The sequence below is a fragment of the Juglans microcarpa x Juglans regia genome, chromosome 5D (genome assembly GCF_004785595.1).
Source record: "Juglans microcarpa x Juglans regia isolate MS1-56 chromosome 5D, Jm3101_v1.0, whole genome shotgun sequence".
NCBI lineage: Eukaryota > Viridiplantae > Streptophyta > Magnoliopsida > Fagales > Juglandaceae > Juglans > Juglans microcarpa x Juglans regia.
Genome location: NC_054602.1, coordinates 11,232,317 through 11,253,221, shown reverse-complemented (window position 1 = coordinate 11,253,221; position 20,905 = coordinate 11,232,317). Strand labels below are relative to the sequence as shown.

The following is a 20,905-nucleotide window of genomic DNA, read 5'->3' as shown; positions in this document are numbered from 1 at the left end:
CTCAACTATTACTATTTATTTTGTTTAAGTAAAATTTTGAAAAGAAAATGTTTATACGTCACTTGAGTTTATTTTTTTATTTTAATCGTTCATGTATTTAAATATATTTTTTTAATTTTAATGTATTTAATAATTAAAAAATAATTTTTAATCTATTAATATATATTTTATTTTTTAAAAATATTTAAAAAATATAAAAAATAAAAATAAAAAAACAACTTTATGCTAACGTGTACAGCACAACTTATCCCAAAAACCAGCTCAAGAGTTGGACCAATAATATCTCTCGGTAAGTTTGGAGAGTGAGATATAAATTTTTATAAAATTTTAAAATATTATTTTAAAATATTATTATTATTTTAAGATTTAAAAAATTAAATTATTTATTATATTTTATATAAAAATTTAAACAAATTATAAGTACAATGGGATGAAATAAAAATTTTATATTTCATACAATTTCCTTTTTTAAAAAAAAAAAATCTTCTGAATTATTGTGCTGGCTGAATTATTTTTTATTTTTAAATCCCCTAACTCTCTCTCCTCTCCTGATAAATTCCTACATGTGATCTCAATTATGAATTCCTATGGGAAAATGGAGAAAGTCCGTCCGTTGCATGACTGACCGACAAAAATTGTGACCAAGAAATCTCGTACTGTAAATTTTTGCACATTGTGGGCTCGGAGTACAATCACGTTTAATCTAATTTGATCTCATCTAATTTTAATTAAAACTATTATTATTATTCACAGATTATTTCAAATAATAATGTTCAAGCGAAATAGCTGGCGCTAACAATAATGCATGGTACGTACTGGGCCCATGCAGACCACAAATCAAACGAAATAGAGATTTATCCCATCAACGTACATGTGATGTTTTGTGGCTGCTTGAGTGTATTGTAACAAGGACTCGTTTGTTTTTAAAAATAAAATGAGTTAAAATTAAAGTTAAAATTAAAAAATTAAAAAAATATTGTTAGAATAATTTTTTATATTATTTTTATTTTTAAATTTAAAAAAGTTGAATTATTTATTTTATTTTATGTGGAGATTTAGAAAAGTTATAATGATAAGATAAGAGGTTTTTAAAATTTTTAAAATTTAAAATTTTAGTCTTAAAAGTAAATCAAACCTCAAATAGAATTCATCACCTATTTAATTTTAGTTCAGTCAAGATGTACAAGTAGCTGACCATGTTTTATCACTTTGCAAAGTTTTTAATGAGGTGCGAACTGCAACAATACGGGAGATGCATAAGGTTTCTAAATGGCAAGTACCACCAAACGGGTTTCTCAGAGTAAATGTCAATGGTGTAGTGTTTGTTGACTTGAGGAGAGCAAAAAGTTAGAATTGTCCTAAGAGATATGAGTGGAGGAATTGTGATGGCTGCTAGTAAAAATAAAGAGGACGTGGATGGGGCAACCGCTATAGAATCCATTGCTGTATTGAGAGGCCTACAACTATGCCTCCCACTTGGTATCCCTAAATTAATCATTGAATGTGATTGTCTGAATGTGGTATAGGAGTTGCAATCAACAAAAGAATCATGGGCTGGTGCTGGTAATTTGATCAATGAAGCCAAGGTTTTAATGGGGCGTTTCTAGGAAGTCCAAGTTCAACATGTTAGTCGGAGTGGGAATGGAGTTGCTCACTCTTTAGCTAGATATGCGTGGAACATTGTTGATATTAACGTTTGGTGGGAGTAGATCCCTTCTTTTGTTAGTCATGCACTATGATTTGATACCAACTGATGTAATGTTGCTATTTTAATGAAGTTCTATTTCTCAAAAAAGAGTTCAGTCAAGATCGTCAAGTTTTGTTACCTCCGCATCATTATTATTTTATTTATTATTATTATTATTATTTATACATTGGATCTTATGCCATCAGACCCTATAATCTATGTGGATCTTATGCCATCAGACCCTTCCATTACCTCTTCATTATAAATTCAGTACCGTTCTTATATCATTTCATCCTCATCAAGGATTGGAATATAGTTATAGTTTTTTCTTCCACTTTTTAATACTCTTTGGTGGAAAAAACCGAACAACTATTTCTTTCTCCTGTACTCAAGATGAGTAGCCTCAATTTTGAACATGAACTAAACCTGCATACTTCTTCCCATAACTCAAATCTGCTAGATCCCGAGGAGTTTAGGCGGCAAGGCCACATGATCATAGACTTCCTTGCTGATTACTATGCAGATATCGAGAAATATCCAGTCCTAAGCCAAGTGGAACCAGGATATCTCCATAAACGCTTGCCAAAGTCCACCCCGCATGATCCAGAACCCATCAAAACCATTCTCCAAGACGTGCAAGACCATATTGTACCTGGTATAACGCATTGGCAAAGCCCTAACTTCTTTGCCTACTTCCAATGCACAAGTAGCATAGCAGGGTTTCTCGGTGAGATGCTTTGCACTGGATTCAATGTGGTCGGATTCAACTGGATCGCATCCCCAGTTGCGACTGAACTGGAGACGATAGTCATGGATTGGCTTGGAGAGATGCTCAACCTGCCCAAGTCTTTTCTTTTTTCTGGCAATGGTGGCGGTGTGATACAAGGGACTACTTGTGAGGCCATTTTGTGCACATTGGTCGCTGCTAGGGATCAAATGCTCTGCCGAATAGGGAGAGAGAATGCGGGAAAGCTGGTGGTTTATGGGTCTGACCAAACACATAGCGCACTCCAAAAAGCAGACTCTCTGCGGTCCACAATTTGTGCAGATATAGAAGCAGGCCTAGTCCCATTGTACCTGTGTGCCAATGTGGGGACAACATCAACAACTGCAATTGATCCATTAGGGTCGTTATGTGATGTGGCAAAAGATTATGGCCTTTGGGTCCACGTTGATGCTGCTTATGCCGGGAGTGCTTGCATTTGTCCTGAGTTCCGGCAATTCATGGATGGCATTGAGGCCGCAAACTCACTCAGTCTCAATGCACATAAATGGCTCTTCACCCCTTTAGATTGTTGTTGCCTTTGGGTTAAAGATCCCAGCGCCTTGATAAAATCACTATCAACGAACCCCGAGTTCTTGAGAAATAAAGCCTCTGATTCAAAGCAAGTGGTCGACTATAAAGACTGGCAGATAACTCTAAGCCGAAGATTCCGAGCGTTAAAGTTATGGTTCGTGCTTAGAAGCTATGGAGTGGCTAACCTGAAGAACTTCATGAGAAGTCATGTTGAAATGGCCAAGCTTTTTGAAGGGCTTGTGGCAATGGACAAGAGGTTTGAGATTGTGGTCCCTAGGAATTTTGCCATGATCTGTTTCAGGGTTCTGCCATCAGCAATGGGTAGGGAAGCATATCAAAATTGTAAGGTGGTCGATAATGGTCAAAAGTTACTAAAAGAAGAGATCACTACTGCAAATGAGCTTAACCAGAAGTTATTGGAGTCCATGAACGCGTCAGGACGTGTTTACATGACTCATACCGTACTTGAAGATATGTATGTAATACGGTTTGCAGTTGGTGCAAGTCGGGTAGAGGAAAGGCACGTCATCATGGCTTGGAAAGTGGTACAGGAGCATGTGACTGCCATACTAAGCAACAACTAAAATGCTTAATTAGCCTGTCTAATTGCATGCCAGACAACGAGGTACCACTTGGTCATGTTCGACTACGTATAAGTAGAAAGAGATGAAGCAAATTATGATCTCTTGAATAAAATAAAATAAAAATTAAGCTATAGCCATTTATAATTACTGTATTTTCCGCTTTGTACGTGTTGGTGTTCAGGTTCCTTAATTTCGGGTTGTAATGAAAATAAATGAAGGTTGTCTATATAGTTTGAAAATAAATGAAAATAAAAGGGACATGATCAATTAATTACTCTAGTAGTAGATCACATGCATATCTTAAGATGGATCCAAGGGGTCGACGGACACCCTGACCACTTAAGCGCGAGTATTACAAACAAACAACAAAACGAGAATACCATTAGAAATTTACACTAAGGAGTAGAAAATCTACCACTACCAACAAACAACAAAATGAGAATACCAACAACAATTTACCCCAAGTAGGTAGAAAATCTATTACTACCAACCAAAGCAAAAACGAGTACAAAACTACAGACAGAAAACAAATCATGGAAATATGCACTATTCGTCGACAATAAACAATCTCTTGGGCAAACATTCACACAAATAAACAAACTCAAAATCAAGCTCCACGCTCACACCTAATGTGGTCGAGTGCATCTCCCCACCTATCTCTCCAAGTTGAGCCCCTCACTGCTTAGCATGAAACAAACAGAAAATCAAAGATAGAACAACAAACCAGGTTCTGAACGGGAAGCCAGTGACCAATTTTCTAAGTTTTTTTTGCAGATTATTGACTTGAAGATTCTCAAGGCCTTCTAAGGCTTCATAAGGGTGTGGAAACACCCATACACTAACTAGTATGGACCCTCAGCGGGGTAGAGGAAAACAAAAGCAAATAGACGCCCACGAGCCAGCAAGGCAAAAGGCAGGTACAGAGAATGCAAAGTATTTAATTTCCCATGTGCCAGTATAAAGAAAATTAACGGGTAACTAGAAGGGATATTTAAACCCCCACAATTTTAGCTAAGAGATAAAGTCAAAAAATGACTCAAACTCCTAAGAAAGAGATGACTCAGACTCCTAATAGGAGATAGACACAGACTCCTCTTAGGAGATAGACTTCTAAAAGGCAAAGGTTTCACAAGGTAAATTAGACTCTATCATTCAAAGGAAATAATTTCTATAAATAGCCTACAAGAGGTAACAAAAACTTAACTTGATTCGCTTGATCTCGATTTTTATATACTTATTCTCAAATTGCTATTGACTTAAGCATCAGAGTTTACACAGGACGACCAACGCCATCTCATCATTGTTGTAGGTGTCATCCGTGTGATTAGTGGTGTGAACACGTCCTTAACACTCCTGTTAGCTAGATTCCAGGCCCTCCCTCCCTCTTAAATAGACTTATTTTAATACATGTAAGTCCATTATTCGGGAATTATGATATTTAGTATTTTAATGAATACCTCTATTCATACGCTCTCTACACCACACACCATATACATGATATAATTTTTAGACTTCAAAACTAAACTTTGTCATAAACACCTACAAAGTCCTACATCATACCTAGAGAATAGTGTTAAATTCACCCATTGCAAAAAGAAAAAAAGACTTACAAACAAGGGAATAATGATCTCATGAAGTGATTAAAAAAACTATAATCTACTAATTCACCTTTTATGATGGGTCTCAAAATTTTTTTTTTCCTGAATGGAATGCACAATGTTCCACCTTTTTTTAAAGATCGTAAAGATGAGATTTAGCAAACATCAGAGGCTCTATATCATGTATAAATTAGTACAAGGTAGATTATCAAATTCTAGCCACCATTCTAATTACAATTTTCCGTTGAAAAGTTCTATATATTATAATTCATCCCAAGTGTATAGAGCACGAATCTTTAAATAATAATGTACATCACTGTCAATCTTTGCCCCAAATGGAAAGAGTATTAATTGTGTGCATATAGAATTGGAAAGATATAACAGAACATCCCAATCGAACATAAATTAATGAGGGCGAAGCAAAAAAAGGGAGAGTTAGAGGGGAAAAAAGAAGGAAAGAATCAAGGGGAGTTGGGCATGGATCGATCGCAAATTCCCGACTCTTTAAACATGGGCCACTGTCAACAATAGAAGAAAGATACAAACCAAAGCACACAAAAGATATATGCCTATATCCACTATTATATGTGTGTTTTTCTTCTTGTTTTCGTCCAACTAATCTCTATATAATAGTTACTGAGTAATGGGTAAAAAAATGGAGGTAAGATAGGGTACTCATAACCCAGAAGAAAATGCATGTAGGTGGGATCAAAACGATAGTGCAAATAAAATGAGTGACATAATCCACGCTAAGTCCATTCTTTTAAACACCTCATCCCAAAGAGTCCTGGCTACCTTGCAATGTAAAAATAAATGATTCACCGACTCACCCCCGCTTTTACACATGCAACACCAATCTGCAATGATTATCTTCGTCTTTCTCAGATTATCCGCGGTGAGAATTTTGCCCAAAGACACTGTCCACACAAAGAAAGAAGTTTTAGGTGGAGCCTTATGATGCCAAAGCCTTCTCCAAGGAAACTGTATCTTAGGAACTTGTGCGAGGACCTTATAGAAGGAGCGAACAGTGAATACCCCTTTCCCTGCAGGACTCCACCACAAATCATCTTCATGTTGGATATTTAGACGAACAGAATACAAGAGACTATAAAAATCTACAAAACTCCTCATCTCCTAATCCTGTGCAGCTCGGATGAAATTGATGTTCCAATGAATGCTCCTACCTGAGACTTCCATAACCTCTGCCACTGTGGCATCTTTGGCACTTACAATCAAGAAAAGAGAAGGAAACAGATCTTGTAAAGCACTGTTACTACACCAAGCATCCTTTCAAAATTTGATCTTGGAGCCTGTCCCCAATTGCAATCTAGTGTGTTGATGGAAGACCTCCCATCCTCTTCTAATATGTTTTCATAACCCCATTCCAAAGGCTCCTTTAACTTCTCTAGTACGCCATCCCTCCCATAAATCACCATATTTGCTCTCGATCACAGTCTTCCATAAAGCCTCTGGTTCCTTGGTATATCGCCACAACTATTTGCTAAGTAACGCCCGGTTAAACAACTTCAAATTTCTAATACCCAAACCACCATTGGAGATAGGACGGCACACCATATCCCACTTGACTAAATGGAATTTAAACTCATCTCCTAAGCCCCTCCATAGAAAATCTCTCTGTAGTTTCTCAAGTCAACCCGCCACACTTGCCGGTAAAGAGAATAATAATAAAAAGTAGGTGGGTAGGTTAGAAAGTGTACTTTTGATTAATGTAATCCGGCCCCCTTTCGACAAATACATTCTCTTCCACTCTGCCAGTCTCCTCTCTACTTTTTCAATCACTGTATTCCAAATCGAGCGTGGCCTTTATGCTGTACCCAACGGCAATCCCACATAAGTCATAGGAAGAGATGTTGTCTTTCATCAGCTATTGACACCAAGAAAATTATTTAATTTCAGACATATAATTCTTATTATGAAATAATTATATTTTAGGAGTTGAATAGGGTCGATGCACAAGATCAATCATCAAATTGAGTGTTTAATTGCAGCTTGAAGCTGCTAGCAATATTTCATAGGAAAACTAACAAAAACTAGAAAATTATAAGGAAAAATTAATTAAAAGGTTAGATTAATAGGAACTGTCCATACAAACCTGACTACATAAATATACATATATATATATATATACACACATATATAATTTGTAGTGCCAAACTTTGATACCTTAATTTCTCTTTATTATTAAATCAAGAAATTTTACATGGAAGTCTTATACAACATACCTCCACTTAATTAAGATGTGATTTGCCATTTTTGTCATTCTATCTTAATGCTTAAATATGTATATGTTTAAATAGAAGGATAAAAATAACAAATCACATATTGGTTAAGTGGAAATGTATGGTGTAAGACTTGTTTGTAGCATTTCTCTATTAAACTATCCAAAATGGATATTCACTCCAACCCGAGCTGATTTTTTTTTTTTTTTTTTTTTTTTTTTTTTTTTTTACTTTTTAATTTTAAAAATCTTAATTTTAATTTTTAATTTTTAATTTTTAATTTTTAATTTTTTTTGGTAGCCAAAAGGGGCTAACATCTGACTGAAATGTATATACGAATAAGGACGTGGGCGGAGGATCCCTCCAAATATAATTTTTTAATTTGGCCAGAAGGGGGCAACATCTCAAACATAAGTTTTAACTTTTAATTTTTTGTGACCAGAAGGCCGGGTAACTTCTCACACCACACATAATTTTTTAATCTTTTTAATTTTTTTCTCTTACCAAATATGTGGTGTATAGATTATGAGTAGAATAACTCAATTAGTCCAAGAAGAATAAAAAAAAAAATTATAATGTGTAGTGTGTAGGAATAATGAGTAGTAAAACTCCACTAAAAAAATACAACTTTGTCTAATAATGAGAAGGGACACCCCTAGTAATTGGGGCCTATATAAGACTATTCATCCGGTTTCTGTTGATAAGAATCTGGCCCTCTATTATTAATGTGTCCCGGTTGGATTATGATTGTCTACCCTTTTAATTCTAATATTTTTGAGATAAATACGATATATGTGATTAACTAGTGGCCGGAACCTTAGCATTAAACCAACTTTTTATACCCTCAAATAAAGCATTGACAACATAATTTAATTTATAAGATTCAAATTTTAAAATTTATATTTTAAATTAAATTATGCCATGTAGATAGTGTGTAGTGTAAACGCTTTTAAATATAATTATTTAACATTGACATACGAGTTTTTTTCTTTAGAACTCAAAAGATACAACTAGTACAGTTACACTCAGAGATTATTAAAAACAACATTTTATAAGGTGAAATCCACTTTTTATATAAAATTTAACCTACGTGAAACTTGTCTATTTTAAAAGTTATACTTACAAATAATTTATTTGGACAAGTACCTCAGCAACAATATTTTTTTTCAATTATTATTTATTTTCTAACTTTTAAATAGATTGTCGAAAAGAATTCGGTATATATATCTCATTTTTTCAAAAAATAGTAGGAGATTGATGTATCAATTACCTTTTACTATTGGAAGGTTTGAAGCTAAGTTGTAATTACATATGATGATCATAATGATATATCCTTCACTTTCACGCGCTCCTGAAAATAAATCAAGTACTAATTCATGCAATATTAACGTATAAGGTGTGAACTGTCAAGACGTTTTCATTACCAAACAAGTAGTACTCATGAGTACTGTATCTACGTACTAGCTAGTACTATATTCCTAATTTAATTAAAAATGATTAGAATTAACCTCGACCTCTAATGATCCATATAGAAGATTAAATGGATAATTTCCTTAATACACTCGCAGCTTATTCTAGGAAGAACAGACGAGCTATAGCTAGCTACTTGTCTCTCTCTCTCTCTCTCTCTCTTTTTTTTTTTTTTTTTTTTTTTTTTTTTTTTTTTCTGTTTTACTAATCAAGCATGCGTTTTATTAAAAGGAATTGGAATACAAGAGTATTCAAGGTGATCCTTTCCACTGTTAATAAAAACAAAACATCTGTACTTTCAATGACGCTGATGATAGATGCGTCACCTTCAATTGTTGCTCGGAGTAGCTATAGCTAGCTACTTGTCAAAATAATATTCCTGCATGTTTTAAGTTTTTCTTTTTTCTTTTTTGCTTCAACCAGCTAGCTAGAAAAAGATTGAAGTTCGATCTTTTCAGTTTTCTCCCCAAATTTGATTTATTTGATGACAAAAAGACGAGCTGAGTCTAGTACAGCATTTGCAGGCCGGGAAGGAAAGAAGGAAGCTGGGAGGATTCAAGTAGATCACAACTTCATTATTGCTGCACAAGATTGAATATCATTTACTCACGGATCAATTAAAATAACTTGAGGATGATCATGTAATGATTAGCAATATATTCTCCAAGAAAAAAATGCACATGGTGCACGTTATTAATTGAAAAGTACAAATTTGCAGGTCCCGGCCCCGTGTAGTTAATTTCCATGCAGGCTATCTAGCCCATGCAGGCTATCTAGCTCCACACAACCATAGATTGCAACCATAGATTGCATTGTACCAGACCACAAAATCAAACCGATAATTACATGAATGAGATAATTCAATACGTGGCTGCATGAGTACCAAGTATTAAAACATGGCGATCGATCTAACTTGCATGGATTCACCATATGAATTTCATTTCTCAAGAGGCTTCATGTCCAGTACTATATATATATATAAGCTCTTCGTTCCTATATCATTTCATACTCAGCAAGTCGTAGTATATACTGGAAAACCAAAGAAGCCACAACTATTTCTTTCTCCTACCTGTACCAAAGATGAATGGCCTAAATTTTGACCATGAACTAAATCACACTTCTTCCAATAACACAAACCCACTAGATCCTGAAGAGTTTAGGCGACAAGGCCACATGATCGTAGACTTCCTAGCCGATTACTATGCAGATATCGAGAAATATCCAGTCCTAAGCCAAGTTGAACCAGGATATCTCCAAAAACACTTGCCAAAGTCCACCCCATATGATCCAGAACCCATCGAAACCATTCTCCAAGACGTGGAAGACCATATTATTCCTGGTATAACTCATTGGCAAAGCCCTAACTTCTTTGCCTACTTCCAATGCACAAGTAGCATAGCAGGGTTTCTCGGTGAGATGCTTTGCACTGGATTCAATGTGGTCGGGTTCAACTGGATCGCATCCCAGTTGCGACTGAACTGGAGACGATAGTCATGGATTGGCTTGGAGAGATGCTCAACCTGCCGAACTCTTTCCTATTTTCGGGCAATGGAGGTGGAGTGATACAAGGGACTACTTGTGAGGCCATTTTGTGCACAATGGCCGCTGCCAGGGATCAAATGCTTCGCCGAGTCGGGAGACAAAATATGGGAAAGTTGGTAGTTTATGGGTCTGACCAAACACATAGCGCACTCCAAAAAGCGGCAAAAATAGCAGGAATCCACCCAAAGAATTTCAGAGCCATCAAGACCACTAAGTCCACATCATTTGCGCTCTCACCAGACTCCCTACGATCAGCCATTCGTGCAGATATGGAAGCAGGCCTGGTCCCATTGTACCTATGTGCCAATGTGGGGACAACATCAACGACTGCCATTGATCCATTAGGGTCATTATGTGATGTGGCAAAAGATTATGGCCTTTGGGTCCACGTTGATGCTGCTTATGCCGGAAGTGCTTGCATTTGTTCTGAGTTCCGGCATTTCATGGATGGCGTTGAGGGTGTAAACTCACTCATGAGCTTAACAAAAAGTTATTGGAGTCCATTAACGCATCAGGTCGTGTTTACATGACTCATACCGTACTTGAAGATGTCTATGTAATACGGTTTGCGGTTGGTGCAACTCTGGTAGAGGAAAGACACGTTATAATGGCTTGGAAAGTGGTACAGGAGCATGCGACTACCATACTAAGCAACAACTAAAATGCTTAGCCTTCCTAATTGCATGGCGCCAGACAACGTACATTTGGGAGGCCATACCAGCGCGACAGCACCTGGTCATGTTCGACAACGTACGACTAGCAAGGCATCAAGCAATTTATAATGATCTCTGGAATAAAACAACTAAATATCTATATCAATTTCAAGCCAGCCATTTATTAATGTATTTTACGCTTTGTGTTGGTGTACTTGTGGTTCCTTTTCGGGCTGTAATGATTTTCGATCGTTTCCATTGAAATAAAGGAAGGTTATCTATATAGCTAGTTTGAATTTGATTACTTTGAACGCCTTTGGTCTGGGCTTCCATCCGGGGTGATCAATGTGTTTCGTTTGAGTGGACGTATACAGCATATGAGTTCTTAATTTCAACATCATCCAGTACATCGATTAAATGATAAAATTTAATTTATAAGATATAAATTTTAAAATATCTATTCCAAATAAAATTATCATACATAAACACTTTATTAAATGCGTTATCAAGTACACCAAAACAATATAACCAGAGACAGTTGGCATAATAATTATGAAATATTTTTGGGAGCAGCCACTATTTCGCTACATCCGGCTCACACTTGACGTGGGCAGCAAACGCACCGTTTCATTGAGTGAGTTGAGAGTGAGACAGATCCGAGAGAGAACTGATGGATGAGAGAGAGATAGCCGAGGAGAGAGAGAGATGATGAGAGAGAGAGACGAGATGAGAGAGAGAGAGACGATGAGGGATGAGAGAGAGAGAGACGATGAGGAATGAGAAAGAGATCTGATGAGAGAGAGAGAGTCGAGGAGAGAGAGACGATGAGAGAGAGAGCCGAGATGAGAGAGAGAGACGATGAGGGATGAGAGAGAGATCTGATGAGAGAGAGACGATGAGGGATGAGAAAGAGAGTCGAGGAGAGAGAGATTTGATGAGAGAGAAAGAGCTGAGATGAGAGAGAGAGCGATGAGAGAGAGACACTGGAGAGAGAGATGATGAGAGAGAGAGAGGAAGAGAGAGAGAGGGGTAGAAGGTCTGGTGCGTTTTGCACAAAAAAAAAAGAAAAAGAAAAAAAAGCAGACACGTAACGTGTGCTACAGATCAGCCATGAACAGTGGTTGATCCGTAGCCAAGCTCAATAATTATATATAGGTGGATCATGTATCAGTATAAGTTATTCCTCTGTTGTGATAATTGATGTAACCAGAGACTATTTTTTTAGTAATATTATTTAAAGCTTATTTTTTAATCTCAAATTAGTTAAAAAGTACGCTTGAGGAATAACATCAAATGTATTTTTCCGGATAATGCAGAACAAAATTAGAATTTTAAAAAAACTATCGATGGGCAAAAATACTCATACAATTTTCAGATAATTAAAACTATCAAGGATATGATAATAATTCTTAAAAAATAAAAAATCGTCATATCTACTCCAGAAAGTAATTTTTTAATTTATTTCTAAAAAAATGTAACATGGTTTAAAGTGTTTTAAAGATATGGTTACCAAACAGTAAATAACTTTTTAATAATAGAACTTATTACTTAAGTTATAAGCTATAAGTTATATTTTCCACCGCAATCTCAAACATGCACATAGTATATTCTCGTCGTAAATAGCCATTATCATCGTAAATAACTCGTCATAAATAATCAATTTTCTTGGCAATAATTTGTTATTTTTCTTAGTTGCTTGTGTACATGTTAGAGAACTCAACGGAATACCTCAGGCACAACTTATTAAGTTGCTCCACAAGTTTATCTAGTCTGAACAAATAATCCAGCATGCCTTAAGCGTCTCCTCTTGGTGGTGAAGTATATTACGTAGAATGAACTAGAGTAATACTCAACAAATCCACAGCTAGATACTTTTATAAGAGAGAACAAAAAGAGAGAAATTTTGTACTCTGATTTTAGAATAATCTGAGAACCATTTGAGGGGGGCTATATATAGCCCTCCATATGCATTTCAAACGGCTGGCCTTAAAAGCTAACCTTTGAACCAATAAAGTGGACGTTTGCCACTTTACTCTTCAACAGTTAGAGCACAGGAAGAGGGGCATGACCCAGTGGGCGCCCCGCCAACTTATATCTCTCACTCGCACACAGTGGGCATGAATCCAGACTTGCATCTCTCTAATGTTGATCTCAATTTTATTCATACAAGCAAATAGGTTGTGCGACCACCAAGCACACTTGTAAAAAAAAAAAAAAGGTGGGAGCACTATACCAAATCTCTCACAGAGAAGACCAGCATAGCAACATCTCCAAAGTGTCTTGTCATGTTCTAGACTCATTCGATCGCATCAGATTAAACATTTTCAAACCCTCTTGAGTTAAAAAAAACTCAAAACAATGCTTGATTACCTCTAAATCATTTCGATGTATTCACAACCTTAGTTGCTACCAATGTGTAGTGTTCTAGTTCGACGTTGGCAAACGTCATCGAAGATACGATGTCAAATAGTCTTCTCTTACCCTCATGTCATTCAACTTTGGTCGGACCGCTTTTCTAGTAATGCATCTTTAGACCGTATCAATCATAGTCATAGACAGCATGCCAAAGTAGCAGATGTCACAACCTCCATCTTATGACACTTGATAAAATATAAGACTCACATAGTGAGAAAAAAGAGAACCATTTACTCACTTACTCATTTGGTCGAATAAGCACATGTAGTATAAAATACATGTTATGGTAGATTTCTCTTCCTCAAATAGCATATGTCTATATCAATTCCAAATGGAGAGTCTGTTATTTGGTGTTATTGAAAATTGGCTAACTAAATTTATAAAAATGAATTCTCTAACTAAAATTTGGCCAAACTTTGTTGAGTCCACTACTAATGCTCTTCATCTTTCTTTCATGGCAGACTACATTTGGAAGTTTTTACATGAATGAGGTGGAATTTTTTGAAGCAAGGAAAAATGAATCACATTCTTTAATTAATTTCTCCTTGTTGATGAACTAGAGAATATATAAAGCACATAATCCACATCAATTAAATAGTAAGATTTAATTTATAAGATGCAAGTTTTAAAACTTTTCTTCCAAATCAAATTATATATACTGTATAAACACTTTGAATTTGTTATCTACACAAACTTATAAACAGAATTTTTTACTAAATAAATGCAATTTAAATGTAGGGTGGCCAAATATTGTCCGTATAATAATTATAAGAAAATGATAACCTTACTAATTTTTTGCAACTCTACATAAAATGAAGGGTAGCTTGATAATATTAAAATTTATTTTTAATTAAGTGGCATGATTTCGTTAGTTGTTTGAAAATGAGTTGTAAAATAATTATAAAATAGTTGTAGGTGTATCATTAGTAATAATTATATAGGTGGATCATGGATTAGTATAATTAATAGTACTTATTCCATTGTTGTGATGATGGATGTAACCTCCAAATCAGACTATTTTTTTAGTTAGTAGTATTATTTAAAGCTTATAAATAATCAAAGAATATAGCAATATCTCTGGGCAAAAGAGGTTTCTATTAACATTAATTAACGGTAGGACTGTAAATGAACCAGTCTGTTTGATAGCTCGCTCGGCACTCGTTTAGTTAAACTCGAATCGAACTCGACTCGTGAATAAAAAATGCTCGTTCGTGAAAGCAGATACCTGCTCGATTTGTAAATGACGCATACCCGACAAAACTTGACTCGACTTGGCTAAGGCTCGTTAAGGCCCGCTCGTTTATGTTCAAGTCAACTCATTAGCTCGACTCAATTAAAAATTATTCATATATTAATAAATATATACATACACCTATGTATATATACATATATATATATATATGTGTGTGTGTATTAGGTAATAATATAAGCATACCACTTTTATAATTAAATATATAATATGAAATCGAATTACTTATGTCTATATAATGAATATACTTCATAGCTATATTTTATAATTTGTATAATAATTAGTCAATAAAATTTAATAATTTCATATACTAGTATGTGGAACTATATATGAAATAGATATATGCTATCATATTAAATGTATGTATTATTAATATATGTAGGCATATAATATATTGTTATTTTGGATAAATATCAATTAGTTAGATATTAATTATATATAAATTTTTTAAAATTTTATAATTCAATAGAGGTTCTACTTGTTAGTTGTATAAATTCAATATTAGATTTTTTATTTTTTATTTATTTAATTTATTAATTATTAAATCTTATTTAAAAAATAAAAAAAATAAACAATTCGAACTCGAGCTCGAGTAATTATTCATGATAACTTTGACTATACGAGCTATGAGGGCAGTTTGAATACATAGGTTAGATAAATTTCATCTGATCTCAACTTATAATTAGGGCCGGCTATTCCATTAGGCGAGTTAGGCAATTGCCTAAGGCCCCTAATGGAAGAAGGCCCCCCCAAAAAATATAAAGTAGAATTTTAAAAATATATATATACCCGATAAAAAAACTTTAATTAACTCAATGAGAGTATAAACAAAATCAAATAGATATTATGTCATTATTAGTTTTTAAAAGTATCATAGATAATAATTATTTTACCTATTCTTCTTCTAAGAATACACTTCTCTTTTGTCATTATTAGTTTAATATATAATTAATATGAAAATTATAAATAACAAAATCTAATTTTTCAGTGTTCATAAAAAGTTTTTGTATGATCATTTGAAGAGGCAAGGGCCCATTTTTTTTTTCAAAGTAAGTTGTTTATAGAACTTTATTGACAATAATGATTATAATTGTGTGTAAGAGTCTAAAATATTTGTAAAACTAGATTTGATAAAATTCTCTCTAAATAAAAAATTTTTGAATAATGATTAATTCAATTATTAGTTGAAAATGTGGTATAAAATTTTAATCAATAATTTTACTTTACAAAATGATAGGAATTATTTTTAAATAAAAATTTAATATAAAAATAAAAATAAATTTATTTAATTTTACCTAAAAAAAGAAAAAAAAAAAACCTCACTCAAGATTTTAGCCTTAGGCACCGGAACTTTGTATTGAGCCAACCGTACTTATAATCTCACTATTATTCACAATTCATATCAACTAATAATATTCAAGTGAGTTGGCTACTAACAAGAATATATTAATGCATGGTACGTACCCCATGCAGACCACAAATCAAACGGAAAAGGGCTGTTTGGACTAATCTCTTCTTACCTGTTAATCTCATTATTATTTACAAACTATTTCAACTAATAATGTAGAAGCGAGTTAGCTGCTTACAACAAGAATATACTATACTAATGCATTGTACGTACCTCATGCAGACCACAAATCAAACGAAAAAAGGGCTTTATCCCATCAACGTACATGTGATGTTTCATGGCTGCATGAGTACACGTATTGTTAAATAAAAAGGCTATCTTCATCACCTAATTAATTTTAATCCAGTCAAGATCAGGCTTCGTTACCTCTACATTATTATTATTATTATTATTATTATTATACATCGGAGAGGGAGTCGAACAGCCTATTCAATCTCCATTTCGAATATGTGGGTCTTATGCAATCAGACCGTTCGCATTACCTCTACATTATATTAAGCTCAGTGCCGTTCCTACATCATTTTATCCTCATCAAGGATTGGAATATAGTTGTAGTTTTTTCTTCCACTTTCTCCTGAATACTCTTTGGTGGAAAAAACCAAACAACTATTTCTTTCTCCTGTACAGTTGTGAGGATAGATTAGATGATCAGCAAAATAGTCGCAAAAAAGATTTTGGTGGGTTTGCAATCTATCGTGCCTGATGAATCTACGTGATTTTTAAGAACCACGTGAGCTTGATCATTCTTCTTCCAAAACAACTTAACTTCTATCTCAAATTATCTGTCAGAATTTGAATTGATAAGTGTCATTTTATTAAAAAGTGAATGATCCATTGAGAGAAAATGAAAACAAAAAGTTCACACACAGACACTTAAGTTGAAGTGAATGAAATTCTTGAGGAAATGTTATGTTTTATAGTAAAAAAAATAACCGTTGGAGAAATATATCCGTTAAAAAAATATATTCACTCGAGAAATATAGTTGTTAAAAATATAGCCGTTTGAAAAAATTAGGCAATAAAAAATATATCCATTAGAAAGATATGACCGTTAGAAAAATATGACGTTGGAGAAATATAGCCGTTAAAAAAATATATCGATTGGAGAAATATAGCCGTTGAAAATAAAGTCGTTGGCAAAAATATTGTAGAAAAAATATATTCGTTGTGAATATATGACCATTGGAAAAATATGACCGTTGAAATAATATATCAGTTGAAATAATATGACTGTTGTAAAATAAAAAAGACCGTTAGAAAATTATATCCATTAGGAATAATATCAACATTAGAAAATTAATGTATACGTTTTTAATAATGAATAGATATTCACAATTAGAATTAAATTAAATGAAAATTTCAAAATCAATATTTTAATAGAATAATGATAGATTTGGAGAGTCTGTTATTTGGTATTGTTGAAAAATGACTAGCTAAATTTATATTAGTGAATTCTCTAATTAAATTTTGGTCAAAATTTGTTGTGTCCACTACTAATTCTCTTAGCCTTTCTTTCATGTGAGATTACATTTGGAAGTTTTTGCATGAATGAGGTGGAAGTTTTTGAAGCAAGGAGAAATTAATTTCTCCTTGATGAATTAGAGAATATGTAAAATACATCATCCACATCAATTAAATAGTAAGAGTTAATTTATAAGATGCACGTTTTAAAATTTTTCTTCCAAATCAAATTATACTGTATAAACACGTTGAATTTGTTATCTACACCAACTTATAAATATAACTTTTTACTAAATAAATGCAATTTAAATGTAGGGTGGCCAAATACTGTCCGTATAATAATTATAAGAAAATGATAACTTGACAAATTTTTTACAAATCTATAAAAAATGGGGGATAGTTTGATAATATTAAAATTTATTTTTAATTAAGTGGCATGATTTCGATAGTTATTTAAAAATGAGTTATAAAATAATTATAAAATAGTTGTAAATATATCATTACTAATAATTATACAGGTGGATCATGGATTGGTATAATTAATAGTACTTATTCCACTGTTGTGATGATCGATGTAACCTCCAGATCAGACTATTTTTTTTAATTAGTAGTATTATTTAAAGCTTATAAACAATCAAAGAAAATATAGCAATATCTCTTGGCAAAAGAGGTTTCTATTAACATTCATTAACGGCATTAATTTATAGGGGATGAAAATTTATTAATGACTTCGGTGGACTTTATGTAGGATACCTATATAAATACTGTTCATGCAAGCTAGTACCTACAAATTAATTATTCATGATAACTTTGACCATACGAGCTATGAGGGCCGTTTGATTACAGGGGTTCTATAAACTTCATCTCATCTAATTTCATTCTAATTAATAATTATTTTATTATTATTTACAAACTATTTCAATTAATAATGTTGAAGCGAGTTAGCTGCTAACAAGAATATATTAATGCATGGTACGTACCTCGATCATGCAGACCACAAATCAAACGAAAAAACGGATTTATCCCATCAACGTACATGATCATGTGATGTTTCGTGGCTGCATGAGTACCAAGTATTCTAACAAGGCTATCTGAATTGAATTCATCACCTAATTAATTTTAGTTCAGTCAAGATCGTCAGGTTTCGTTACCTCTGCATCATTATTATTATTATTATTATTTATACCACGTGGATCTTATGCCATCATGAATAGCAGACCCTTCGCATTACCTCTACATTATAAATTCAGTACCGTTCCTATATCATTCCATCCTCATCAAGGATTGGAATATAGTTATAGTTTTTTCTTCCACTTTTTAATACTCTTTGGTAGAAAAAACTGAGCAACTATTTCTTTCTCCTGTACTAAAGATGAATAGCCTCAATTTTGAACATGAACTAAACCTTCATACTTCTTCCCATAACTCAAATCTGCTAGATCCCGAGGAGTTTAGGCTGCAAGGCCACATGATCATAGACTTCCTTGCTGATTACTATGCAGATATCGAGAAATATCCAGTCCTAAGCCAAGTTGAACCAGGATATCTCCGTAAACGCTTGCCAAAGTCCACCCCGCATGATCCAGAACCCATCAAAACCATTCTCCAAGACGTGCAAGACCATATTGTTTCTGGTATAACGCATTGGCAAAGCCCTAACTTCTTTGCCTACTTCCAATGCACAAGTAGCATAGCAGGGTTTCTCGGTGAGATGCTTTGCACCGGATTCAATGTGGTCGGATTCAACTGGATCGCATCCCCAGTTGCGACTGAACTAGAGACGATAGTCATGGATTGGCTTGGAGAGATGCTCAACCTCCCCAAGTCTTTTCTTTTTTCTGGCAATGGTGGCGGTGTGATACAAGGGACTACTTGTGAGGCCATTTTGTACACAATGGTCGCTGCTAGGGATCAAATGCTCTTCCGAATTGGGAGAGAGAATGCGGGAAAGCTGGTGGTTTATGGGTCTGACCAAACACATAGCGCACTCCAAAAAGCGGCACAAATAGCAGGAATCCACCCAAAGAATTTCAGAGCCATCAAGACCACTAAGTCAACATCGTTTGCGCTCTCACCAGACTCTCTACGGTCCACAATTTGTGCAGATATAGAAGCAGGCCTAGTCCCATTGTACCTGTGTGCCAATGTGGGGACAACATCAACAACTGCAATTGATCCATTAGGGTCGTTATGTGATGTGGCAAAAGATTATGGCCTTTGGGTCCACGTTGATGCTGCTTATGCCGGAAGTGCTTGCATTTGTCCTGAGTTCCGGCAATTCATGGATGGCATTGAGGCTGCAAACTCACTCAGTCTCAATGCACATAAATGGCTCTTCACCCCTTTAGATTGTTGTTGCCTTTGGGTTAAAGATCCGAGCGCCTTGATAAAATAACTATCAACGAACCCCGTGTTCTTTAGAAATAAAGCCTCTGATTCAAAGCAAGTGATCGACTATAAAGACTGGCAGATAACTCTAAGCCGAAGATTCCGAGCGTTAAAGTTATGGTTCGTGCTAATTAGAAGCTATGGAGTGGCTAACCTGAAGAACTTCATGAGAAGTCATGTTGAAATGGCCAAGCTTTTTGAAGGGCCTGTGGCAATGGACAAGAGGTTTGAGATTGTGGTCCCTAGGAATTTTGCCATGATCTGTTTCAGGGGTCTGCCATCAACAATGGGTAGGGGAGCATATCAAAATAGTAAGGTGGTCGATAATGGTCAAAAGTTACTAAAAGAAGAGATCACTACTGCAAATGAGCTTAACCAGAAGTTATTGGAGTCCATGAACGCGTCAGGACGTGTTTACATGACTCAAAGCGTACTTGATGATATGTATGTAATACGGTTTGCAGTTGGTGCAAGTCTGGTAGAGGAAAGGCACGTCATCATGGCTTGGAAAGTGGTACAGGAGCATGCGACTGCCATACTAAGCAACAACTAAAATGCTTAATTAGCCTGTCTAATTGCATGCCAGACAACGAGGTACATTAATTGAGGAGGCCATGCTTGCGTGACAGTGCCACTTGGTCATGTTCGACAACGTATAAGTAGAAAGAGATGAAGCAAATTATGATCTCTGGAATAAAATAAAATAAAAATTAAGCTATAGCCATTTATAATTACTGTATTTTCCGCTTTGTGTTGGTGTTCAGGTTCCTTAATTTCGGGTTGTAATGAAAATAAATGAAGGTTGTCTATATAGTTTGAAAATAAATGAAAATTAAAGGGACATGATCGGAATTATAAATTACTCGAGTAGTAGATCACATGCATATCTTAAGATGAATTTTCGTTTAAATAA

The 20,905-nt window shown here is 34.5% G+C and overlaps 1 protein-coding gene and 2 pseudogenes across 1 annotated transcript; all 3 read left to right on the top strand.

Annotated features, from left to right (window-relative positions):
• The first annotated feature begins 2,080 nt into the window (after positions 1-2,080).
• Positions 2,081-20,829, top strand: LOC121264072 (phenylacetaldehyde synthase-like). Its single transcript, XM_041167118.1, has 2 exons — positions 2,081-3,609; positions 20,587-20,829. Exon 1 carries the CDS (start codon positions 2,081-2,083, stop codon positions 3,566-3,568), a length of 1,488 nt encoding a protein of 495 aa, XP_041023052.1. The 3' UTR covers positions 3,569-3,609; positions 20,587-20,829.
• On the top strand, positions 9,957-10,948 carry LOC121265672 (annotated as a pseudogene).
• On the top strand, positions 18,966-20,591 carry LOC121264071 (annotated as a pseudogene).
• Positions 20,830-20,905: the final 76 nt, after the last annotated feature.